General features: G+C 35.0%; 2 protein-coding genes across 3 annotated transcripts; one reads left to right on the top strand and one right to left on the bottom strand.

The window, feature by feature from the left end:
- Positions 1 to 108: 108 nt before the first annotated feature.
- LOC109183170 (F-box/LRR-repeat protein 15) lies at positions 109 to 7,805 on the top strand. The gene is made up of 17 exons (XM_019333357.1): positions 109 to 1,072; positions 1,974 to 2,145; positions 2,273 to 2,405; positions 2,851 to 2,956; positions 3,035 to 3,232; positions 3,310 to 3,580; positions 3,662 to 3,760; positions 3,884 to 3,972; positions 4,087 to 4,186; positions 4,316 to 4,486; positions 5,037 to 5,189; positions 5,857 to 6,017; positions 6,130 to 6,328; positions 6,623 to 7,068; positions 7,168 to 7,231; positions 7,315 to 7,401; positions 7,507 to 7,805. Exons 1-17 carry the CDS (start codon positions 633 to 635, stop codon positions 7,585 to 7,587), a joined length of 2,970 nt encoding a protein of 989 aa, XP_019188902.1. The 5' UTR covers positions 109 to 632; the 3' UTR covers positions 7,588 to 7,805.
- Positions 7,806 to 9,102: 1,297 nt separating this feature from the next.
- On the bottom strand, positions 9,103 to 22,273 carry LOC109183171. 2 transcript variants are annotated; one of them, XM_019333359.1, is made up of 9 exons: positions 21,998 to 22,273; positions 21,763 to 21,802; positions 20,768 to 20,838; positions 20,330 to 20,424; positions 19,989 to 20,056; positions 19,715 to 19,825; positions 19,439 to 19,612; positions 15,574 to 15,580; positions 9,103 to 9,118 (listed from the first exon to the last, which is right to left on the bottom strand). In XM_019333359.1, exons 1-7 carry the CDS (start codon positions 22,212 to 22,214, stop codon positions 19,477 to 19,479), a joined length of 738 nt encoding a protein of 245 aa, XP_019188904.1. In that variant the 5' UTR covers positions 22,215 to 22,273; the 3' UTR covers positions 9,103 to 9,118; positions 15,574 to 15,580; positions 19,439 to 19,476. The 2 variants fall into 2 exon arrangements, with proteins under 2 accessions (XP_019188904.1, XP_019188903.1); XM_019333358.1 differs by lacking the exons at positions 9,103 to 9,118; positions 15,574 to 15,580 and having other exon boundaries at positions 19,183 to 19,612.
- Between the last annotated feature and the right edge of the window lie 4,678 nt (positions 22,274 to 26,951).

Raw genomic sequence — 26,951 nt, 5'->3', positions numbered from 1 at the left:
TTGTATCCAAGAAATATAAATTATTAGTGTGGGGAAGAAATATAAATTAATACTTGCATTGGGTGTTTGTTTTGATCATTTATAATTTATTCATAGTATTTTGGAAGAGAGAGTAAAATATAGGGAGTAATTCAAAGTGTGCCCGAGAATTCCGTAAGAGTACATTTTTCTCTCTTATAGATAAAGCGAGACGAGTGAGCGGGGGAGAGAAGAGAGCGAAGCACTCATAAGTCTGAATAATCTCCATTACCGCCGATCACTGCAAGCCGGCAACAGCAGTAGCGGCCCAACAACACTTTTGCCGTTCGCCGGAACCCTCAGCACTCCGATCCTCCCAAGATCCGATCCCTTATCCTTCTCTCTCTCAACTTCCCATTGCTCCCTGCGTGGTTACATACGTGTACTGATACTCCTCGATTGTTCCGGTTGCCTCCGAATTAGCGGATAAAGATTCAATCTCTATGTGAATTTGCATTTTACAGGTGAATTTTACCCGGAAATTTCTTTTCTTGCTTTGTCGCTGAAGTTAGGGTTTCTTCAGAGAAGGGTGTTAGATCTTGAGCTGGGGTTTGTAAAAATCAGGGATTTTGTATTCTGTCAGTGGTGGTCTTGAATATTGCTTTCGTGTGTGTATGAGGATTTGGTGCTGCTTGTGTTTTGGTGAAGAAGAAGAAGAAGAGGATAGGAAGGGAAGAAAGGGCATGAGAGAGGACATTTCAGGGGCTGCTAGCGAGGAGATGGAGAATGACGAGCCTCAAAACTTCGGATTAGGGTTTCCGTGGGACGGGCTGGAAGGAGAAATGGAGTTATGGTCACAGGCGGCTGAGGTTAATAATGCTTATAGAAATGATAGGCTTCAGCGTGATATGGCCTTCGAAAACTTACAGTTCGAGGGCACGAATGGGAGTTTGCAAGGTTTTCATCACTTGGCCTCAAGTAGTAGTAGTGGCCATTCTGCAATGGAGGTTAATTTGAATTTGAGCTTGAGTGAAGAGCCTTCATCCTCGACAGCATTAAAGCAAGACAACGGTGATTCTCATAATAAAAGGCCCAAAGTTCATTCCTTCTCGCTGTAATTCCTCCTCCTCCTCTGTTTCTGTGTGTGTGTGTGTGTGTTTCAGTGTGCATATAAGCATATTAGCAGTTGGTTTTATTTATATCAGAATGTCACTCCTTGGTTCTGTAAAAAACTCTCTAAGCTGGGACTCTATATATGTGATTGAATCCAGAGACTTTACGTACTTCTGCCAGGGACATATTTTTATACAATGGGGTTAATAAAAATACAATTGTTTTACTAAGTCTTAGTGAAATTTAGTTGCCCTGTACGGCTGTACCTTAATATGGCATTCTCAAATAAATTTTCAAGTTTAGATATGCAGAATATATACTGTTGATGTCAAAGAATTTCTCTACAGTAGTGAAGTAACAATTGATTTAAATGTTTTCTTTTTTATAATAAGTTTATACTGTGATTTCTTTCTGTATTTGAACCAATTTGTGTTGTTTCCTCTATCAGGAGAACAAATCAAGTCCTTCCATTGATAATGGATATATTGAAAGCCATCCCAAGGGGCTAAATCTAGATTATTTTGAATCCATTTTATCAAATTTGCTCCTAATATGTCAGATTATACCTTTACTTTCCTAATTAAAGGCTATAAAACTTCTCTTAGCTATTCAATTTGTATTTAGATATTATGATGGTAGCTTGAATCATTCCCCGGTTAGACTGTCTCCTATGTTCTGAGGTTCACATTCTATTATTGGTACTTATAATGAAAAAAAAGAGAACCCAAATTCAACCATTGTTCATATTTATTTGTTTATTTATTGTTGTTACTTGCTAGCATAGTAGCATGTTATATGGAATGTTGATATATTAGCAAGTAATAAATGAATGTGTGAATGGGGAATTTGGTTTATGTTGTTCCTCACTTTTTTGAATGGTGATGTTTATTGAACTCTTGCAGTGACTGGGACAGTCCTTTTCTCGATGAGTCTCGTTATGCTTGTCCTGTGTATGATGGTGGTGAGGAGATTCCATCCATTTTTTCTGCTATTGATGATCAAAGAAAAGATGGTAGTCCAAAAGCTGAGGATTTAGAAGTTCGGATGGATCTTACTGATGACTTATTGCACATGGTATATATAACAATTATTATTTGCGAGGAACTTTATGGTTACTTTAGTCTTTTTGTCTGGTTGAATTATTCTCAGAATCCTCATTAATGCTACTGAGTTGGATAAAAAACTTCTGATTTTCTTGTAGGTCTTCTCATTTTTGGGCCACATTGACCTCTGTCGAGCTGCAAGGGTTTGCAAGCAATGGAGGACAGCTAGCACTCATGAAGATTTTTGGCGGTACCTGAATTTTGAAAATAGGCTCATATCCTTAGAACAGTGTGAGTATTTTTGTATTGTAGAGAAAAATTATTTTTCCTCCTCCTCCCAATAGGGGAAAAATGACCTTTTAGGTAAAGGAATTTTAAATTTCCATGATACTTGATTTCAATGGGATGCTTAAACTAAGATGAACTTGCTAAGAATTGCCTGTTCTTATAATAGAATTTACATATTCTTCTCCTTGACATATGTGAAATTCTATCCTCAAGTTGCATCAACCTCTCTGAAAGCAGAAGATTGTTAATGCTTTCCTTCCCCAGCATTGCGAGTTTGATCTGACTTTTTATGTATGAGAATAAACCTGGAGGGCTAAATTGGTCTACTGGCTTATTTACACATTACAAATTTTAAGATTTTGCTTCTGAATAACTTCCTGGTTGTTGGCATGTTAAGTCATCATATCAGAAATAAATTTCACTTTAATATCTTGTTTTATATTTACAGTTGAGGACATGTGTCAGCGTTATCCAAATGCCACTGCAGTAAATGTTTATGGTGCAGGCGCACAGGCTATCCACTCACTTGCAATGAAAGCAATTTATTCTTTAAGGTAATTAGTTTTTGATTTTGGTATGTAAAGATAGATAATGTACTATTTTGATTTTTGATGCTTGTGATTTTTTTTCAGAAATCTTGAGGCCCTGACCTTGGGCAGAGGTCAACTTGGGGAAACATTCTTCCAAGTCCTACCAGAGTGCCATATGTTGAAGAGCTTAGCTATTAATGATGCCACTCTTGGAAATGGCATTCAAGAAATACCTATTTACCATGAAAGGCTGCGTCGTCTCCAGCTTGTGAAGTGTCGGGTGCTCCGAGTTTCTGTCAGGTTATATATCAGTAAGAATCAAGTTTTACTTGAAAAGAACCTTTTTAGCTATGGTGCTTAAGAATTTTGTTTTGTAGGTGTCCCCTACTTGAAACTTTGTCCCTAAAACGAAGTAGCATGCCACATGCAGTGCTAAACTGCCCACTTTTGCGTGACCTTGATATAGCTGCTTGTCACAAGCTTTCAGATGCTGCAATTCGTTCAGCAGCAACTTCATGTCCACTCTTAGAGTCCTTGGATATGTCAAACTGTTCATGTGCTAGTGATGAGACACTTCGTGAGATATCTCTTACATGTGGGAATCTCCATGTTCTTGATGCTTCATACTGCCCAAACATCTCTCTTGAGGTTAGGTTTAAGATCCATTCTTTGATTGTCACCTGATGTTATGTTAGGCTTCACACTGACTTCTCATTTCTCCTTTCATAGTCTGTTAGGCTTTCAACACTGAAAGTTCTTAAGCTTCACAGTTGTGAGGGAATAACTTCAGCTTCAATGGCTGCCATAGCTTACAGCTATACATTAGAGGTTTGGCCCGTTCTTCTCTTACTTCTGTTATCATCACTTATTATGTGGTCTCTTAATAAGTAGTTTCATGACTTCTTTTTCTTTTGTACAAATTGTAAAGTGAGAGTTCATATAAATTTGCAGGTTCTGGAGCTTGATAATTGTAACCTACTAACATCAGTTTCTTTGGATCTTGCTCGCCTACAGAACATAAGGCTTGTACATTGTCGCAAGTATGATACTCACATGCTACTGTTAGCCCTTGGGCTGTGAAAATTTTTTGAAGCCTTGAACATGGATACTTTTTAGGTGGTTATAATCTCTCTTTACTGTCCTTTTTTTGGCAGATTTGCTGATTTGAATTTACGAAGTGATATGCTCTCTTCCATTACTATTTCTAATTGTCCTTTGCTCCAGCGAATCAATATCACTTCGAATTCACTCAAGGTTAGCCTAGCATTTGCCAAGGTTTCATTTCATTTGAATTTTTAACCAAAAAATCCCTGGAGCCATGAACTTCTGTAATAATTATTTTAAATTAATAATTATTTTTTATTTTATTTTTATTTTTTGCAGAAGCTGGTGCTGCAAAAGCAAGAATGCTTAACCACTTTAGCATTGCAATGCCCCAGTTTGCAAGAAGTGGACCTTACTGAGTGTGAATGTCTAACAAATTCTGTTTGTGAAGTTTTCAGTGACGATGGTGGCTGTCCTAAGTTGAAATCACTGGTTTTAGACAACTGTGAGGTTTGTAGTGATATTTCTATTTATTGTTCCAATCACTCAGATTAGCAAACTTGCTTTTGCAAGATTCTTGATTTGAGGTTGGGGTTTGTTGTTGATTGAGTGTTTCTTTTAGACTTTGAAATGCTCCTCCTAGCGTTTGCTCATGCGACTAGCACATTCCAGTATGTTGATTCATGCCTGGGAGATAAATCTATGTTGCAGGGATTAGAACCCTCACAAAAATTTCACTCTTTATAATTAGGATCATACTCTATATCTTTGGGATTATCGTTGGTAGATATGTATATTTCTCTAATGGGGGGATTGGTTCACGGAATGTGAGATTACCTTAGGTAATAGGATTACCTCATGAAAGGTAATGTGAGATTATCTTATGTGTTTGGTTTGAATTGTGGGAATATAATATTACATTGTTTGGTTAAGGGTTATATTTTAGGTTATATGGATCAATTTATAGTATGTATGACTGTTTTTAATTGTATTACAATTTGATGTGTATGCTTTATATATCTGATTAAGTTTATTATTTTTTAATTTTTTAATAATCCAGAGCTTGACAGCTGTGGGGTTTTCCTGTACTAAATTGAATGCTCTTTCCCTTGCTGGTTGCCGCGGTTTAACTTCACTTGAACTGAGATGCCCTTATCTTGAGCAAGTATCATTAGATGGTTGTGACCATCTTGAAAGAGCATCTTTTTGTCCTGTAAGTGGAATTTATCCATCCTTATTTATTAGTCACGTGAGTCGATATGATGTTTCACTTATTAATCCTAAAGGGGCACCTCTAAGTTCTCTAAATTTCTTCATCTACATCTCCATACAAATCCTTCATTGTTTCCCTGCATTTTACATGTTACTGGTCTGAATATTTTGAACTTCTATCAGTACTAGTGATGTTACAAATCTTCCTGTTTTCCTGATCGTTGGGCTGGTTTTATTTCATATGGGGCTATGGGCACATTTCTGACCTAACTCTAATCCATTTGAAATTTTGAAGTGGAACATTGACATAGGTTTTTTTGCCGAGAACCCTATATCTTGAATGTTCAATCCACATACCTTGCATATTTTCTGCTGGTGGTCATACTGATTTGATATTTTATAAGACCAAGCAATTTCTTTCTCCTTAATCCCCTACTTTTGGACTGTGGTTGTCGTTGAAATCTATCTTTGCCTCTTATGTCAATTCCTTGTTTATTTGTAAAGTACTAAGTTCTCTTGTTAACACTCATTTATATTGCATGCCTACAATGCTTTATCTAGGTTTCTTTTACCTTTTATTTTCCCATGGAAATTATTTGTTCACTTTTTTTATGATATATTCTAGCAATATTGTTCAAAATTTCTGACATGTCTATACTCTTGTTCAGGTTGGTCTTAGGTCTCTTAATCTTGGTATATGCCCCAAATTGAGTGTGCTGCGTATTGAAGCACCACAAATGACATCTCTTGAACTGAAGGGCTGTGGTGTACTATCTGAAGCATCAATTAATTGCCCACTCCTCACTGCTCTGGATGCTTCATTTTGCAGGTCACTTTGTAACACTTTTCTGATGCATTTTCTTGTCAGCCCTAGTTTGAATATTTGCTGATTCTGCATTGTATCATATTCACATGGCTTCTTATATTGCTTCTCTGTGCAGCCAACTTAAGGATGACTGTTTGTCTGCCACCACAATGTTGTGTCGTCTAATCAAGTCCTTAGTATTGATGTCATGTCCCTCAGTTGGCTCTGATGGACTCCTGTCTTTACGTTGGCTTCCAGATTTGACCTACCTTGACCTGTCCTACACCTTCTTGGTCAATTTGCAGCCTGTTTATGAGTCCTGTTTGCACTTGAAGGTACTTTTATTGCCAGGAATTAATTTTTTTTTTTTTTTCCTTTAAACAAAATTAGACATACTGTTTTAGCTGTTTGAGATTTATTTATGCACACAATAACTGCAGGTGGGACAAAGGAGTATTATATTTTAGGGATATTTTTACTTTCACTTTTGGCCCTATTTTCTTTTGATTTGTAATTGGGCAAGTTACTTCCTGGAAGATTTTGAATTTAGATACCTGCATGTTTCAGGATTAGTATATATTTATTTATCTGATTATAAGCTTCTGGTTCTTATTCTATGTTTTATATAGGTATTAAAATTGCAAGCATGCAAGTACCTTAGTGATACATCTTTGGAGCCTCTTTATAAAGAAAATGCTCTCCCAGCCCTTAGTGAATTGGACTTGTCATACGGGACACTGTGCCAGTCTGCCATTGAGGAATTGCTTGCTTGCTGTAAACATTTGACCCATGTTAGCTTGAATGGGTGCATAAATATGCACGATTTGGATTGGGGTGGAAATGAAATTTCTTACATGACGTCAACATTTCCATCCACCCTTGGTGACATCCACTTCCCAAATGAGCAACCAAATCGTATGTTGCAGAATCTCACTTGTGTTGGTTGTCCCAACATAAAAAAGGTTGTTATTCCCATGGCACAGTGTTTCCTTTTGTCATCACTAAATCTGTCGCTGTCTGCAAATCTGAAGGAAGTTAACGTTGCTTGTTCCAACTTGTCTTCTCTTAATTTAAGGTACATACCTGATACTTTCCAAATTGGTTCTCAATTACTGCATTCTTAATCTGTTGAACAATGTGTGGATTATCGATAACTTATTTTCTTCCTCTTCAGCAACTGTTGTGCTCTGGAAATCTTGAAACTCGACTGTCCTAGATTAAACAACCTATTCCTCCAGGTAAAACCCGTCTTCCTAGTTAGCTATTTGCTTGGGGTTACCTGTTCCTGATTTTGTTATGTTTTTCGTTTCCCGTTTGGCAGTCTTGCAACATTGACGAGGAAGCTGTTGAAGCTGCCATATCGCGGTGCAGTGTGCTGGAGACACTCGATGTCCGTTTTTGTCCCAAGGTGAGGATATTCAAAAAAAGAATTGTTTTTTTTTTTTCCTAAGAAATACACAATACCCTTTAATTCTAAGAATGTATTTCACTTTATGGTGTTGGATTGTGGCAGATATGCCCACTGAGTATAGGGACGTTACGAGCTGCATGTCCCGGCCTGAAACGCATCTTCAGCAGCCTAGCACCTGCATGATGGGATGAGATGTGAAGTGCTGTGTTGCATTTGTTGGGTATATTGGTAGTAACTGGTACTGAATTTCTTGTTTTAGTAATCTTTTTTTAATTTTTTTCTTTTATACTTTGTGGTTGTTGAGTGAACCAAGAGATTTACTTGAGGTGTCTGCTATCAGGGATGAAACTTACTCATTATTATTCATGCTTCTTAATAATTCTCTATACTCCTTGTGTTTATCAAATGCTAATTATATTATTTACTATTATTAGTATTACCAATCTTTAGTTAAAACATAGATTCTAAATTGGTTACATTTCAACTTCTCTAATTTATCCAATTTATAATAGTGAGTGGACCCTTTCCCAGAGTCCCAGTACAACAAACCAGCCTGTGGACCAACTGCCTTTGATAAGGCATGGGTGACTTGGTTTGCTGATCGACGAAAATGGTAAATGTGGCAAGAGCCAAAAGAGTTCATAATCGAAATGCAATTGCATATGACCAACCCAAAAAGCCACATTCAATTTTTTTTTTTTTTTTTAATAATGTTATGTTATTTTTCATCAAACCGAGTTTAATATCATTGCAAAAAGTTTAAACCTTGCATAATATTATCAATAACACTAATTTCATGTAGAAATGAATTAACAATTATATATAAACTTCTTAAATCTCTATCTGTCATTTCATACAAGAATTGTAAAACTTGCATGGGCAGCTCAACTGGTCATAGAGGTGAAACTTTGGAAGAATGACCAGAGATCAAGTCTCACCAGCGGCAGTGTGGGAGCAACCTCTCAAAGTATTTACATCCTCCCAAATGCTCTATCGGGTTGGGATTCAGCCTATTGGAAGAATAAAAGAATTTTAAAATTTTAACCATTCTTCTTATAACTTCCCAATCACTCTCATTTGGTACTCTAATGAATGCAGTATCAGCATTGAGTTGCTTTTCAAACAAAGGATCTTGTCTCTCATATGTTCAAAAGGCTTATGATATTTTGCTGCTACATCTAGTAGCATCATATAGATGCTATTTTATTTACTTTTCACATCTAAACAAAGAGATCTATTAGATTTAATGTTCTCCCCCTCTGTAGAGTTCTTAAAAAAAAAAAAAAAAAAAAAATTAGTCTCGCTGGGGATTGCCTAACATATCTGACAACAACTCTAACAATATTTACAGACTACGATTAACGATATCTCTTTTAAACCATCATAAACTACTAAATTGAGTATGTATGCAATACACCTCGTGTCTGAGTGTTCACCATATGAAAAAAATTAGTACTCCAATTCTTTAGTACAAATTTTAATGATTTAATTCTATTATCATTGGCACGTGCATTATCCATTGTAACACAAAATAATCTATCAATAACCCATTCAATCAAAAACTTCTCAATTGCTTCAACAATATCACCACCTTTATGAGATTCTTTGGAAGTAAAATTTAAAGACTTTTTTTTTTTTTTTTCCAATTCTCATTGTTCATTTATCTAATGGGTTGTGATAAACATATGAAATTCTTTGATTTGATGTCCATGTATCATCTGTAAGGGAGACTATGTTTACCTTTTTTTTTTTCAAAAAAAAAAAAAAACAAAAACAAAAAATTATGTCATTCATACTTCATTTAGTTTTAGGATATATTTCAAGGTAATATCTGATTATTGTCCTTTTAGATGCGAGGCCAAAATCCCTTACAAATGTCATCCAAAAATTATGTCATCCAATATATTTCGTTTAGGGGTACGGCAGGAGGTTGTCCACCCACCGTTCCGCCCACTGGTACGATGTATTTTGGTCTCTGTGTTATTGATCCGTTGTGCACTTGTGTGTCTTGATTGATGTTTCGTAAGTCTAGAACGATGTCTTAAGTACCCATGATAGAATTTTTGAGTCTTGAATCATGTATGTGATCCAACCTTGTGATTCGTTGGATTGGAATGAAGTCTATGATGTTCGTTTTAGCCTTATGATTGCCTTGATGAATTGCATGCTAGCTACGTTGTTATTGGTACTAGTATGTGCTTTCCTTGTATTCCTCATGCCTATTCTTGATGAGGATTGGTAACTTGTGTTTACCAATCATTGTGGTCTCTTGAGTTGGAGTCTTTCGTTACTGTGGAATACGTTGAAATGTTTCCATCATGCCCTTCCTTGAATTCCTTTGATGGAATCTATGATTATGAACTTGTACAAATGTTGTACCTTATCATGATTATTCCTTGATTAAGCTATTGTTGAGCTTATCCGTTGTTGTGCACACTTCGTGTGGAATCTATGCTTTGTTGTATCTCTAGATTCCGTGTGTATCAACTCTTGATGAGATGTTGGATTGATATGGTGGAACAGTGGACAGTGTGGGGACTTATGTGATACTGATATGTGATTGGCGGGCCTCTGGCGCTGTTTGCGATGGGTCATGTTGGTGTGGGAAACCCTTGACAGGTCGGTGGTGGGTTTAAATCTCCGATCAACCATTGTGAACTGATCCGGTAGTGGATTTAAAGCTCCGGGTTGCCGTTTGGATACTTATGATTTGTGGGCAACTTGGAAAACTTATTCCAGTTGCTAGAGAAGGTAGCTAACCCGTTGGGCTTGGAATCCCAATAGGGGGTATATACACTTAAAGTTGCTGGATCTGTTTCCATTGGGCTGCGGTCCGAGTTGTTGCGATGACTCCATGATATGTGATTGATGATTTGGAGCCCTCCACACTGATCCACTATAATTCGGGTCGTTGCGATGACTTCGCGATGAATGACTTGGTTTGGCTATGTCCTGCGTGGACTTTGAACCTTGTCGGGTATGGATTGATTATGATTCTTGTAACTCCTTGCTATGAGCATGTACTGATGTTATCCTTCATGTTATGATGTTGCCCTTGATTGATGTTGATGATCATATGTTGTTGATTATCATTTTGTCCTTATCTTGGTATTGATCTCTTGGTTTATCGTTGAAGGTCGGTTGATTGTAAGTGAATCTCTTGATGAGTCAAATGATATGTCTATCTATTATTTTAAAGCTAGTGTTGCTAAGGCTATACTTATGTATTCCCAAGTCTCAAATGATTTTCTTATATCTATACTATATTGTACTCAACACGTAGTGGTGGGTTACTTAGCATTATTCGCTAACGGGTGCTACCCCTTATGTTTTTCAGGTGCAAAGTAGTTGAGCCGAGAGCGCGATAGTGAAACCCGGTAGACTAGCTTCCTTCTTATAGCTAGTAGTAGTTTGGCCTGTGTGCCCTGAAACTTGTAGACTTCTAGTTAATAGTTTTTGTAAGCTTGTGCAACTAGGTTTGGGAACTTAGTTGTGACATAGTACTCCTGTACTTATCTGTTTAGCTTCCATTTAGTTTTAATTAAATGGTTAGATTGCCTTACTTCGTAAGTTTTAATTGCTTAAAATCGAGGGTGCTACACTTCTACTCTTCGACTATTCATCTCAAACACTTATGGTCTTAATTCTTCGAATCTTTGTCTCTGGCTATCCGAAACGTAACCATTCGGTTTATCATTCAAACTATTCGAATTGAGAAAGCGAGTTCCTAAGTCTAAGAAGTAAAATAACTTGGGGGCTAAAATTCCTAACTTTTTCTATCATCAAAATCTAAATTACAAATGTTCCTAGCATATATATATATATATATATATATATATATATATATATATATATATATATATATATATATATATATATATATATATAGAGGTTCCCGTGTGGTTGTGGAGTGAGAGGAGAGCCATTGATTTTTCTTAAATCAACGTCCAGGATTACCAAAATTAAAAAAAAAAAAAAAATACGCGGTGGCAATTTAGTAATTTTTGCATCTAGGTCAAATCTAAGGTGCATGGTTTTTGGGATTAAGGTGCGTGAGTTTTGTGCTTAAGGTGCGTGGAATTTGTGCTTAAGGTGTGTGGGTTTTGTGCTTAAGGTGCGTGTGTTTTGTGCTTAATATGAGTAGTTGTTAAAACGTGTGTGTGTTTCGTTCTTAAGGTGTGTGGGTTTTGTGTTTAAGGTGCGTGGATTCTGTACTTAAGGTGCGTGAGTTCTGTGCTTAATGTGAGCCATTTTAAAACCTTAGGTGCGTGGTTTGTGTTCTTAAGGTGCTTTGTTGTGTGCTTAAGGTACGTGGTGATTTGTGTACTTTAGGTACGTCCAACCACACGGGAAGTCATTCTCGCACCTGAACCATTCTATATATATATATATATATATATATATATATATATATATATATATATATATAAAGATTCAAGTGAAAAAGAAGTTGCAGGTGATAAATACTTAAATAGGATGTAATCTTAGCCATTCATCAACTCATCTTTAAAAAATAATCCACCACATACGATCCATAACAATGTGTACGGGAAGGCACAACAATGTGCTCTGCAAGGCATAACAATGTGCCTTCGAAAACAAAAACGTGCACCGTAAAGCACAAAAATATGCAACATATATGTATATATATATATATATATATATATATATATATATATATATATATATATATATATATATATATATATATATAACACCTACGATCTTAAAAGTTGAAGGCACAACAATGTGCATGATACAGTTTAAAGGTTGAAGGCACAACAATGTGCTCTGGAAGAAGTGACAATGTACACTGGAACTCTGGAAAGACAAAAATGTGCTTGGTAAGGTAGAAAATATGAAATAATTATTGAAAAGACTAAATTTAATGCATGATTTTCAACACAAATCATAAACGACCAGAATATTCAACTAAAATTAATAATTAGTGTCAACAACCCAGACTAAATTTAATGCATGATTTTCAACACAAATCATAAACGACCACAATATTCAACTAAAATTAATAATAGTGTCAACAACGCCTCCATTGAGGCTGGATTTCATGACCTCCCACATGGGAAAGGTCATTACATGCCATTTGAGCACATGCCACTTCCCGTGTGAAAATGCGGTTGGTGCACTTGAAGGCTCAAAACCATGCAATTAAAGGTAAAAAAAAAAAAAAAAAAAAAAAAAAAAAAAAAAAAAAAAAAAAGTGAACTTGAAGGCAAAAATATTACATTCGAAGGCAAGTAGATGTGCAATTTATACAACATATAAATTAAAGGTTACCCAAAACTCCATAAGCATTGATTCCTTTAATGACTTTGAGTGGTAAATCGACAGTCACCGGAGTCTTATGATTAGAGAAGCTAGACATGAGAAGTTAAGAAAGTTGTAAGAGATCTCCCCAAATTTATGTTGTACGCTACGCAGATCGAAGGAGATCTAAAAAAATAGAGGGAATTTATGTTGTACACTACGCAGATCGAAGGAGATCTAAAAATAAATAAAAAGAGATCTAAAAAATCTTGGGCAATATAGTTTGTGAATAGAGAGTTGAGAGGTAAGAGCCAAGAGAGTTCGAGACTGAAAGTGAAAAAATAGAAAGAGATCTAAAAAATCTTGGGCAATCTAGTTTGTGAATAGAGAGTTGAGAGGTAAGAGACAAGAGAGTTCAAGACTCTGAAAGTGAGAGGTTAGAGGTGAGATTGTGAGTGGCGAAGGCGAAGGCAAAGGGTGAGACTGTGACACCGCAAAGAGGCTAAGGGTGCATTTGGAAACTCGGAAAATGACTTTTGGAAAATATTTTTTGGGTTTCCCGTGTTTGGTAAGAGGGTGGAAAATGAGGTCAATGAAAAATAATGCCTTAGTTAAAGAAAAATAGGTATGTTTTAGGGGAAAATGATTTCCCCCTTTTTTTTTTTGGGAAAAGTCATTTTCCAAGGGATGCACATGCAAAATTTGTTGAGCCTAATTTCTAGCGGGTTTTTGCGGGCCGGCCCACCAAGTCGGTGGGCTAGGGTTCATGCAACTGTAGCCCGCCCCATGCAGGTTCAATCGTTATGCTATGGACCCGTGTCCAGCATGCATGCTGGACATAGGTAACAGTGCCGTTAGGCACTGTTATCTCCTCCTTCTTCTTCTTCTTCTTCTTCTTCTTTTTTTTTTTTTATAAAAAATTTCAGACCGCTTCGTTATAGGGGTATATGTTCATAATTTTATTACTATATGTTAATAACTGTACATTCATAACTCCATAACTGTACGTTCATAACTCTATAACTGTACATCCATAACTCCATAACTGTACATTCATAACTCCATAACTGTACATTCATAACTCCATAATTGTACATTCATAATTTTTGAGGCTCTATGTTCACAATTTTAGAGCTCTATGTTCATAATTTTATCACTATATGTTCATAATTGTAAGTTCATAATGTCAGAGCTCTTTGTTCATAATTCGATCAATAACTGTACATTCATAATTCCATAACTGTAGATTCATAATCTCATAACTGTAGATTCATAACTCCATAACTGTAGATTCATAACTCCATCACTGTACATTCATAACTCCATAACTGTACATTCATAATCTTCGAAGCTCTATATTCACAATTTTAAAGCTCCATGGTCATAATTTTATCACTATATGTTCATAATTGTAAGTTCATAATGTTAGAGCTCTATGTTCATAATTTCATAATTGCATAACTGTACATTTATAATCCAAAAAAAAAAAAAAATAACGCAAAACACGCGCGGATTTTTTTTTTAACTAAATGACGCGTTTTTTTGAAAAACGACGTCGTTTTGGGTCCGTGTCCACAATTCATTGTGGACACGAGTCCATGGCATAATTTGCCATGCGGGTTGGCAGGCCCACGGGCCAGCCCACAAATTTTTTTTTTTTAATTCAAAGTAAAAAAAAAAAAAAAAGTATAGTCTACAAATATTAACATTCTGAATTTGAAATCTAACTTTAAAGTCTAACAAAAATTAATATTAATTCAAAGTTCAAAAAAAATTAGTAAAATTTATAAATAATATTTATTTTTTTCATATTTAAAAATTAAAAAGAAATTACATTTTTTAATATATATATATATATATATATATATATATATATATATATATATATATATATATATATATATATATATATATATATATTATTTTTATTATTAGGGCCTAGCCTGCAGGTCTTAGCAGGCCAGTCCCGTTAGGTCCGCTATTTTGCGGGCCATCTTTTTTTTTTTTTTTTTTTTTTTTTGCGGCCCTAACCCACGAATTTATAATATATTATACATTCAAAATGGATAATAGGTGAATGGGAAATTAATTCTCAAAGTATATTTATTTTAATTGGAAAATGAAGTATACAATTCTGTTCATTTTCCTGCTCATTTTCTGGAAAATGAACCAAACACAAAAAGACAGTTTTCCGTTGTGCAGCCAAACACCGGAAAGGAAAATGTTTTCTGGAAAATGACTCATTTGCTAAAAAAAAAAAATTCTAAAAATCATTTTCCTGCTTTCCAAACGGAGCCTAAGAGAGTGAGAGCTGAGAGACAAAAGGGGAAAGGATGAAAATAATTCTAAAGTCGTAATCTCTTCTTATATACTTAGAGCATCCTCAATAGTGGAGGATTTTACCTCTAATTTTTGTGGGTCCCAACATCCACCTCATCATCCACTATCTCACTTAATCACAAAATCTCTTCTTCCCATTAATTTTAAGTTTTTACCCAACTTTTTGTGGACCCACCATTTTATCTCCATATTTTAATTATTTCTTTATTATTTGATTTAAAAATTTATAATTTTAGAGGTAAACATAAATGATACGTAAAAATAATACCTAAATTAGCATACGTAAAAATTGCAAGCTTTCATTTTCAAACTTATAATTAAAATAAACATAGTAAGCCTAATTAATTAATACGATAGTTATAAAATGAAAATTAAACAACTAAAATGATAATTATTAATAAAAAAATAAAAAAAAATAATAATAAGTTGTGCCGTTGCCATCGGCAATGACACAATGGCAATGGCCGGAAAAATGGCCGACGGCCAGAAACAATTAATTTCAGAGTGGCCGCCAACTGGCGGCCACTCTGAAACGCCTTGGCGGGCGCGTGTAACACATGCGCCCGCCAAGCAGAAGGGTGAGACGCACTTGCGCGTCTCACCCTTCATTTGTTTTTGTTTTTTTTTTTTTTTTTTTTATTACTTCTGACAGTTTTTTGGCATTGCAGGAGAAAAATGCAGCTTCATTTTTGGCTTCTCATTAGTTCAAAAGCAAAGCAAGTAAATTTTATTGTTCCAAAATTTGGGTATGAGCCCCTAATGGGGATGCCCTTAGGCTAGTTCGGGTTTGAGGTCAAATTTAAAATTTAATCTAATAACCTAAAATCGGAATCATTTTTAATATATATGGTCATATTCCTATTGAGTTCAATTCATGTGGCTCAAATCTAACCCGATTCGGAATAAACGGGTCGACCCCCCACCCCCGAGTTCCACATGATTTTTGCCCACTACTAAACTCCAATGGTACTTCAAGGACACGTAATAAAATGAAAGGAAAAGTTGAGAGTGAGTAGTGATTAGAGACCTAATGAAGGATAAATGCAAATTTTCTATGGACTATGGCCCACATAGCACCATGGACCAAGTATCGAAATTATGTTGTTTTGTCTTTTTATTTTTAACTCTTGGTAACAACTAAAACTTCTATTTTCTTCTTTGCTTTGTGTTTTTTCTTCTTATCTTTTTCTTAGCTCGTTGTGACCGTAGCAGAAATTTTAGGTGTTGATCAGAGTTCTACAATTGAAGTTGATGAGAGATCTTGTATTCTAGGTTTTTATAAATGTTATGATTTTTGATGTTTTTATGGGCTAATTGTATAATTCAACTTATACTTTAGCTTGTATTTTTGTATGAGTTAATACCCAAAATCGTCCTCGACTATAGTGGTTTTTCCCAATTTCGTCCTAAACGACTTTGGTGACCTAATATCGTCCCAGACTTTTGTGTTTCGCTCAATTTAGTCCTCCATTTGTTATTCCGTCAAATTGGTGTTAAGTTAAGGGACAATTCAGTAATGTTAATATTGATCTCTCTTTACTTTCAACTTGTCAAGTGCAAAATTCCTCTTTCTTGTACGAATTACACCCAGATTTACTCCCGGGCCTGCAAATCAAATTTTATATTTGCAGTTTTAGGAGTAATTCGTAAAAAAAAGGGATTTCGCAGTTCACATGTCTATGAGTAAAGAGATGCCAATATTAAAATTACTTAATTGTCTATTTATTTAACACCAAATGGACAGAATAACAAATGAGGGACTAAATTGAGCAAAAACACAAAAATCTGGGACTAAATTGAGCGAAACACAAAAGTCTGGGATGATATTAGGTCACCAAAGTCGTTTAGGACGAAATTGAGAAAAACCACTATAGTCGAGGACGATTTTGGGTATTAACTCACTTTTGTATTGCAGATGCAAGTCCTCCTATTGCTATTGCTATAAATGATAGTTCTTGTATCACATGTTTTTATTTTATTTTATTTTATTATTTTTAGGGCTCTGGTTGTTTATTTGCAATATTTACCTATTATTTAGTGTTTAGCTATTTTTGGGTTTTTAGTAATAATGAAATTTTTTTATTCAAATAATGAACATTTAATGTCATGGTTAAAAAAAATTTTAGGCGTTCCTCACGCACCCTTGTATTTTTAATTTTATTTTTTATTTTTAAAAAATTGTTAATTTTTTTTAATTTTTTAAGACTTGATAATATAAACTACATAATACTTTAATAGTTAATATTAAAATATTAAATATTATCCTAAATAACATCTAGAATTTGAACAACTTAAGGATTTTTTTTTCGCTCAAGACTAGAGCCGTCGAAACGGTCTCGCGGGGCGGGGCGGGCCAAAACACACCAAAGCCCGTCCTCGTAGCGGGACGGGCTAAAAAGCCCGCCTCTTAGCGGGCTTGGAATGTGGCCGGCCCGCCCCGCCATGTCAAAGCCCGCTGGCGGGACGGGCTAGCCCGCCAATCAAAATTTTTCGCTGTGTTAATTTTTTTTTTTTTTTTAAATCACTGTACAATATCCTTAAAAAAAAAAAGAATCACTGTACAGACATACAGTACACTAACACAGTAACACTACCTAGTATTGTATTCCTATAAATCTATAATCCTATAAAGTTATAACACACTAACACAATTATACAAACCAAAATAACATGTATTAAATACTAAATATATATACAAAATATATATGTATTAGCAGGTCGCGGGCTAAACCCGTGACTCGCCTGACCCGCCCCGCCTGGACCCGTGACCCAGGCGGGACGGGCTAAAAAGCCCGCCTCCTGGCGGATCAAAATTTGAAGAACCCGTCCCCTATCTATGGCGGTACGGGACGGGTCGACCCGGCGGGTAAAACCCATTTTTGACGGCTTTACTCAAGACGATGTCATTTTGAGTTAAATAACTCATTTAAAAAAAGAAAGGAACAATAGTTAATTGGCCGACTAAGCGATCTAGTCGGTGCCTAGGCGGACACCTAGCCAGCCAGCCGCCTAGACCACCGATTATGGTGATACGTTAGGCAGTCATCCAGCACCTAGCCCCTAGGCGCCAATTAATCGGTGCCTAGGCGGGATTTTTGCAACAATGTTTAATGTTGAAATAATGAATATTTAAGCACTGTTTGGTAAAATAGTTAGCTTATCAGTTAATTTTGGCTTATTTGACCACTGTTAGCTGTTTGACTTGGTTAAACAATCAAAAAGCTGCTCAAAGTAGTTTCTTCGATCAACTTTTTGAGAAAGTCATTTTGTATGTAATCAACTAACAGCTAATTTATCAAAAACTTTTCTACAATCAGCTAATGCTATCAACTAGTTAAACCCACTAACTCAATCAGCTAACAGCTATTTACCAAATACCACCTTAGTATTTAAGTAATAAACCCTCTATCCCATGTTTTGTTTAGATTTTTTTCATTATTTTTAAGGTTGTAGTCATTTAGCTACAATATATTTAGTGTTTACATAATGATTCTATTTCAAGTCCTTTTGCTAATAGCGAACTTTTTTTTTATTAAAATACAGAGTAATAAATATTTAGGTTCGAAATAATGAACTTTCTGCATTGGTTATTAAAAATAAACAGTTAGGGTTGAAATAATGAACCTTCTGTATTGTAATAATGAATTTATGTTATTGTTGTTTTGGCGTTAGATGTTTTGATTTGGTAATTATATAATTCGATTTATACTTTTTGGAGGGGTTTAAAAAAAAAAAAAAAATTGCACTTGATGCTAGTTTTTCAATTGTATTTTTTTTTTTTTTTGAATGCTACTAGCTTTATTACAATGTAGTATTTGTTCATATACTTTCTCAACCTACTTTTTCAATTGTAGTTTAATTAATGCAAGATCTCTAATTACAATTGATGTGAAATCTCTGATTGCATTTGATGCGAGTTCTCCAATTACTATTGATAACGATTTTAGATTTTTAAATAGAGCTAGAGGGGAGGGGGGTTCAAATAATGAACTTTAAGTTCACTAATAATGAAACTAAAAATACAAATAATGAACATTCAATCTTATTTTGTGCATGTGCCTTAAGCATAATAAAAATAAATATTTAATATGCTTCACATTATTTTGTGTATGTCCGAGTAATGAACATTAAGTATATAAATAATTAACCTTAAGCATAATAATGTTCATATTATTTATACAATCAAATAATGAATTTTATATGCAAAAATGAACTTACAGTATACAAATAATGAACATTCTGCACATTACAACATTTGTATTGGTTGACGGTAATGACAACATAACCATTGGGGATAAATCACCAAACATTATTTAACCATTTTCCTTGTTTATATATTACAAGGTGGGTGCTTCAAATTTAAGTCTACATTGAGAAAGAGAACACTAATTCTTGCAACTCATTGTGTTTATCAGAAAAAGTTTTTGTACAAAACAAAATTCTGAGCCAACATATTCTTTTGAGTATTCACAATATGGATTCCAACTGCTTTAAATTTGGGTCCTGGTTTCCAGGTGCTTCATCTTCTTCCCGAGACTCGACATATGCATCAGCTATAGCCCGCCCTTGGTCGAGTACATTGGCTGGAACGGTTTTTAGGAGTCTGTAGATCGACAACAAGATTATCGAACTAGGCTTTCTAAAATATGCTTTTTGCTGAACAGATACAATAATGAACGGAGGGAGGAAATGAGAAAATTATTACTCGTCTAGTGCATTGATTGCTGCAGTGATCTTGCCCTTCATAGATTCAGTAGAGGCATCTCGTTCATTCCTTGATGCACGCAAAAACAACGAATCTAGTTCTTCCAAGGATCTTCGCATTAAAAATAGCAATAATAATAAATCTTACACATTGTTCGGGTTTTGTGTGAAGAGGTTGAGAACAAAAGAGAATATAAATCTTTGTAGGAATCAAAATCTTACAGGATCTAAACCCGAAGAATTGCAGGTAGCATTTATGGAAATGAAAACAGTACCTCAGACATTGATCAACTTCACTGAAGGCCAATTTACCATTGCCATCATCAGATGCATATTGAGCCACCTACAATCACATGAAATTTTAATTATTCGGAAAAGAAACAAACTTGCAAATTGCAATGCTTCCTCCTCTAGTGTTCAAGCACATTAATCAGGAAAACTATGATCTTAGTTGAGAACAGTAAATGAGGAGAAAAAAGATGCTTTGTAACATTTTGGGCATGATGATTAGAGTTATTCTTTACATGCTATCAATATACCACTGAATTTGAGACATTATGTGCAGGAATAAAAAAAAAAATTGAGGTGAAAAAGGCAAGAAGAGACCTTCACTTACTGCTCGAATATTAACACGAAGAGATGCAGCAGGGCCGGAACGTAATACATTCCTGCAATCAGCATATTTTGGTTGATCGACTTCCAGGGATTTCCCTATATATAAAGAAGATCACGAATGTCAAAGCCAGGACACTAAATGCTATGGAAATAAGTAATAACTATTCTTCCATCTCACACGGAATTTTAGAATTAAAGGAAACACATATATCATTTTAGATGTATATATGATATGATGGAACTTTAAGATCAAATGCCAGGACATTTAAGCAAATGCTTGTAAACAGGACCTCTATAAGGCGCGTTCTTTATCCTTGCAATTTATATTTGATCAAGGAATATAGCAATAAAATTGAGATGGATTATAATATTATATCATGTTACTCTTTGTCACTTTATTCTATAATGTATAAATTGTGAAACAGAAACATAGCATTACCTAGTTGTTTAATCTGCAACCGAGCCAATATCACAGCAGGTACATAAGCTTCTAGTGGATCAAGCTTTTTCCTAGGTCACGAATTCCAAGATGGAGACAAAATTTCAGATTGAAAAAAACTGAATGCTGGGAATAGAAGAAAACATGGGTTATTTAACAAGCGTCTGATAATATCAAGACAACAAAATGTCACAAGGAATATTTGAAGCTTCTCATGTTAAATCCAACAAATTACTGCATTACTATTTTGTTTATGACTTGCAAACAGATATAACAATCTTGTGTAGTCTCGGTCTGCAAGCAGTTTATATGAGGTGCGAGGCCTCCACAATTTTAGAATGCTTTGATGAACCAGAGACCATGTAAAAGTATTTCATACTGTTGAGCATATAATATATAAACAACATAATTGTGCAATCCAGCTATCAACTTAGGCTTTTAGTTGAAATAGAGCACATGCTTCCATTCATACAAGGTACAGGTGCAACCATGCAATAAAGTCAAAGAATTTATGTTGAACTAGAAAGAAAACAAAGAGTGGCAAGTGAACAAGATAAAACCCAACAAAATTCAGATGTCCATATTCTACAAGAAGATACTTGGAAGCCCTCATGGAGCATTCATCCACAAATGCATCAAAGTCATATATATACCTGTGATAGTGTGCAAGATTTACCCTAAATTTACCCCTCGTTTCAAAGAGATTTCCAGTTTTTGAATCCATGACCAATACATTACTCAAGCACTCAATTCCTGTCTAGGAGAAAATGTAAACAATAACCAGAATCATGGTAAAATATCATGTTTTTCTTATTCAGTTTCCCATATTACTACAAAATTTGGGCTCATATATTCTTTAAAAAATCCAAAATTTTGAGTCTTTTGAGTCAAGAGGTAATTACTCGATCAATCTAATCATTGATTCTCTCATTTTTGTAATCACAAAGGTGTAAAACATACGCAACAGAATCGCCTCTTTGATTTTCCTCCCTCACCTTTTCACATAATTATCAAATAAGCCGCCGCCCACTGCCTCTGCAAAGCCACAAAAATTTCATCAAGCTTCGCGCAATCTCTTAACTGCTTTTGTTATCATTTCATTTCAATTTCCAGCGTAACAGAAACCTAGAATTTATTGTGCTTTCACTAACGCCCAAACACGGCCTTGTTCTGCGCGCATTGCGCCTCTAAGCGCATGTTGGAAACAGGAAAGTTGAGAAGAAGGCGTACCTTTCGGGAGAGAGAACCAGTGAAGGAAGGCGGCGAGAGACACGGAGACCAACCGCCTGCTCTCCCGCCTTTTCTCGGAGAGCAATGCGCACCTCAACCTTAAAGTGCGCCGCTGCCTTCTGGCCGGAAACAAGCTGGAAAGCGGTGAAGAAGTAAACTGGGAACCTAAGCCGCGGGAGGTGCTAACCTGCGCGGGGATGATCGCTGCAGTCGACATCTTGCCGGAGTTTCTTCTACGAAGACGAGGAAACTAGTCTTATCCAAGTCCGTATTTTCTCCACCGGGAGTTTCATGTCATAGCGGAAGTTACCATTGTACCCTTCAAGGCCAGAAATCTTTGCCTTGAGAATTTCTAATTGTATGCTTCATTTTAACACCAACTGGAGAAATTAAAAGTCCAAGAATCAATTTTGAGAAAAGATCGTAGTCGAATAACCATTTTGAGAATTAACTCTATTATTTATTATTGACACTATCGAGTATAACATTATAGTATTAAGTCAATTGTCTAACGAACTTTACAAGGGTTGTCTCTAATAATAATAATAATAATAATAATAATAATAATAATAATAATAATAATAATATCGGATTTGAGAAATTTATGAAGAGTAAATAGCATTTTCCTTTCATATAATTTAGGTGTCGTTTGATTGAAGATTTTTGTATCCTACTATCGGATTTGATATTCATTATTATATTTATTTATCTATTTTTTTTATCTTACTATTGAATTAAAATTCTTTAGTACATATAAAATTCATTATCATTTTCTTTCCATACTATTGAACAATTGAATCAATAATAAAGAAGAAAAAATAACAAATAAATACAAATTTCATTGTTCATGCATTAAATGTGGAACCTTAATGTATATACACATGTGTATGTATTAATCTTTACAATTTAAAATAATTCAAGAACAACAAATAAATAAATAGCACAAGTCATATATATATATATATATATATATATATATATATATATATATATATATATATATATATATAAAATTAGGTCCAAATGCGGATGGTGCGCCCAGGTGCGAAGGTGCGATGAGATGAGAGCCATTAACCTTGCCTAAATCAACGTCCAGAATTAACAATGATTAAAAAAAATATGCTAGCAATTTGGTCTTTTTGTATCTAGGTCAATTTTAAGATGCATGATTTTCCTTCTTAAGGTGCGTGGTTTTTGTGCTTAAGGTGCGTTAGTTGTTGAAACTTAAGGTGCGTCGGACTAAAGCTTTAGGTGCGTAGTTTTCCTTCTTAAAGTGCATCGGCCTATGTCTTCTCATATTCTCTCGGTATGTACTACTGGTTTAATATCTTGGGCCCCGATTTTCGTGTTCGGTATTTGATCGTGTGGAATGGTTGATGCAACTTTGCCAATACAGTTGGTGCTTTGTGTTTGTTTGGTTTTACAACGTTGGAACTTGGATGGACTATGCGTTTGTGATGCTTCGTTTGTGTTTGGTTTCTATCTCATATGGAGGTGTGCGTGTGAGGGGTGTGGAGTATGTGCACATAACTTTACTTAACAATGTGTGCTTTGTGAGTAGTTTGGTCTGAACTTCTATTAGAGAAAGGGTGTGTGCGTATTAGGTATGTGGACTGTGCAAGTTCAATTTCTGAGCAGTATGTGCATTGTATTCGCTTGGTTTTAAAATATCGTCTGGTCTGTGCGTTTGATCGAGATGTTGTGTATGTGTATGCAAGTAACAATATTGGGGACTACCAAAATATAGTAGAAGATAGTTCATCTTTTGAGGACTTTGTCTCTCTCCCTATAGCATTGTTGCATCGTTTCCAGTCTGAACCTGCGTGGCAAGCCCCTGATCATAATCTGACTGAGGAGGAGGTTGGGTTGTTTCCACCGATGAAGACTCGTGCGACCCCAAAGCTTTTATTAGTCCCGAGAAGCGTTTATCTGTGTACTTGCTTGTGTGTGACTCTCGCTTGTGCACTAACTAGTCAATTGCTTCGTTCTTTATATGTGTACTTGCTTGTGTGATTGTCGCTCGAGTTGTCTTCCATAATTTTTTTCGCACACATTAATACATTTTGACGCATCTAGTTCATCGTCTGCGTGTTTTTTTGTTTTTATTGGGAAAAAATGTCAAATAAGCCCCTGAACATTATACAATGAGGCAATTAGACCCTTGAACTTTTAAAAGTAGCAATTAAACACATAAACTTTTGATTTTTGTGCAATTAGACCCCAAAATCGAATATTTACCTGTAATTGCAGGTAACCTCTTATGTGGCATCATACGTGACATTTTTATTAATAAAATAATATTTAATTTTAAAATTAAAAAAAAAAAAAACAAAAAAACACTTACCCGTCAAAGGCAGCCGGCAAAAAAAAAAAAAAAAAGGGTTGAAGCTTGAAGGCAGCCAGGCCGTCGGCCATGGCTACCTTGTTATGTGTTCCTTCTTCGTCTAAAAATCTGGAGATGAACAAGGGTCATCTTTCCCTTTCTTCGTCTCCAGATAAAGGGAAAGATTAAAAAAAAAAAAAAACAAAAAAAAAACACGAGAAGTTGAAAGCAGCCATGGTGGACATGACTGCCTTGTTCTTCTCTCCTTCTTCGTCTCCAAATTTGGAGACGAAGATGGGTTAAAAAATAAAAAATAAAAAAAAATATAAAAAAAAAGGAGAGAGTGAAGAAGTTGAAGGCAGCCATGGCCATGGCTGCCTTCTTCTTCTCTGGCCGGCGAACGACAAGGGCAAATCGTTACAGGAAATGTTTATTTTATTATTATTATTATTATTATTATTATTATTATTATTATTATTATTATTTTGATTTTTAATTTTAATAAATGCTTTTTAATTTTATTCTTTAAAATTTGCATATGTGGCAAACTTTAATGATGCCACATAAGAGGTTACCTGCAATTACAGGTAAATATTCAGTTTTTGGGTCTAATTGTACCAAAATCAAAAGTTGATGTGTTTAATTACTACTTTTAAAAGTTCAGGGGCCTAATTGCCTCCTTGTATAATGTTCAGGGGCTTATTTGACCCTTTAATACCAATGATCAATCATTTCATTTCAGCATTTTGGATTTTTTAATTGCATCCACATTGTTGTCCTATTTGTCACTTTCAATCTCAAACACGCACGCATAAGGGTTATGTTTTTAAAATCCAGGCTCAGTTAGCTTATGCACATGCTTCGACACGCACATGCACACAGTTATGCACACACCTGTTTGGCTGTATTCACACATTTAGGGTAGATGATATGCATACTAAAAAAAACGTATATAATTAGGAAGGTTTAAGTTTGTAAAAGGAAGGGAAAAAAAAAAGGTGCACACACTCATAGACGAATATGCACAGTACTGTGTACTATTCCACAACATTGGGGACGCATAGTAAAATGCAAACACCAGTTTGCCTTTTTGCACAGTTATGCACATGCCCCAAGCAAAAACCCTAGTAGAAAACGGAAAAAAAAAAAAGAAAAAAAAAAAAAAAAACTCAACCATGTTTTCTAAATTTATTGACGCTAGGGGTGAAACTAGGTCGAGCCGAGCCTAGCTTTAGAAAATTAGGCCTAGGCCTCTTACGAAAATCTAACGCCTGGGCCTGAGCCTGTATGTAGACTTTTTGTTAGGCTCAAGCCTAAGCCTACCATTAGCCTGGCCTGCAAATTATGCCCTGGAAACGTGTTCACCATGAATGGTGAACACGGATCCAAACTGTGTCGTTTTTACATGAAAAAAAAATTAGTTAATGTGCTGTTAACGGCGCGCGTTTGTTCAAATTATGAATTTTCTGTTATGAGATTATGAATGTACTGTAAATTCATAATCTCATAACAGAAAATTCATAATCGCATAAAAGAAAAACATTTATTAAATTATGAATTTTCTGTTATGAGATTATGAATTTACAGTTATGTAATTATGAATTTTCTATAAATTCATAATCTCATAACAGAAAATTCATAATTTCATAATAGAAAATTCATAATCTCATAAAAGAAAATTCATAATTTCATAACTGCACATTTATAAATCCATGCCTGCACATTCATAATTTATGAATGTTGAAGAAACTTGCACGAAGAGAAAGTGAAACCGCGAAATGTGAAAATGAAGAAGAAAAGTCACGCGGTTAATTAAAAAAAAATAATTAAAAAAATAACGGTGCACCGTTACCGTTGAGACCGTGTTCACCATGGATAGTGAACACGGCTCCACGGCATAACGATTGTAGCATGGCCTGGTTTTGCCTGAAGCCTTTTTAAAAGCCTGTTTAATATGTAGGCCATTAAAAATCCTTCAAAGTAAGTTCTGCTTTTTTTCAAAGTAAGTTATGCTTTGAGCCTATTTAAAACCTATATATTAAGTCTTTTTAAAAACTTTAATAAGTATTTCTAAATAATTTAAGAAATATACCTAACTAATACAAAATTAATATATAACTACATAAGTATATCGCCACAATGCAAACATAATAGTATTAAAACATATATAAAATAAAATAAAACAAGTCACAACTTCAACATCCTAGTTGGTGTTCTTGCATGCAAGGCTAAGTGGTGTTCAAGGCAGTCTGGCAGCCAAATACAGATCTGATCTCATAAAGTTGGACAGTAAGTTGCGACTAGACACTGCTGAAAATCTGTCTATTTCCGTCCAACATTTCCATCCAATAACAATGTTGGTCGGTAATTTGCAAAAAATTACAACTTTCCGTTGTAAATAGAAGTGGACGGAAAATTGGACGGAAGTTCCGACCTACAAAAATGTTGGTCAGAATTACCGTCCAACAGTTGTACGTTGGACGAAAAATTGAAGTGACCGGTAGGTGAAATAGAAACTGGTAGGTATTACTAATTATCGTCCAACAAAATGTTGGATGGAAATTTGAATCTTTAAGGCTCAACCTGTGCATTTCAGCTCATTTTCTTCAACTTTTCTCCATTTTTACTCTC

The sequence above is a fragment of the Ipomoea nil genome, unplaced genomic scaffold (genome assembly GCF_001879475.1).
Source record: "Ipomoea nil cultivar Tokyo-kokei standard unplaced genomic scaffold, Asagao_1.1 scaffold1101, whole genome shotgun sequence".
Classification (NCBI taxonomy): domain Eukaryota; kingdom Viridiplantae; phylum Streptophyta; class Magnoliopsida; order Solanales; family Convolvulaceae; genus Ipomoea; species Ipomoea nil.
Note: the sequence above shows the minus strand (reverse complement) of the source record. Positions and strands in the feature narration are given on the sequence as shown.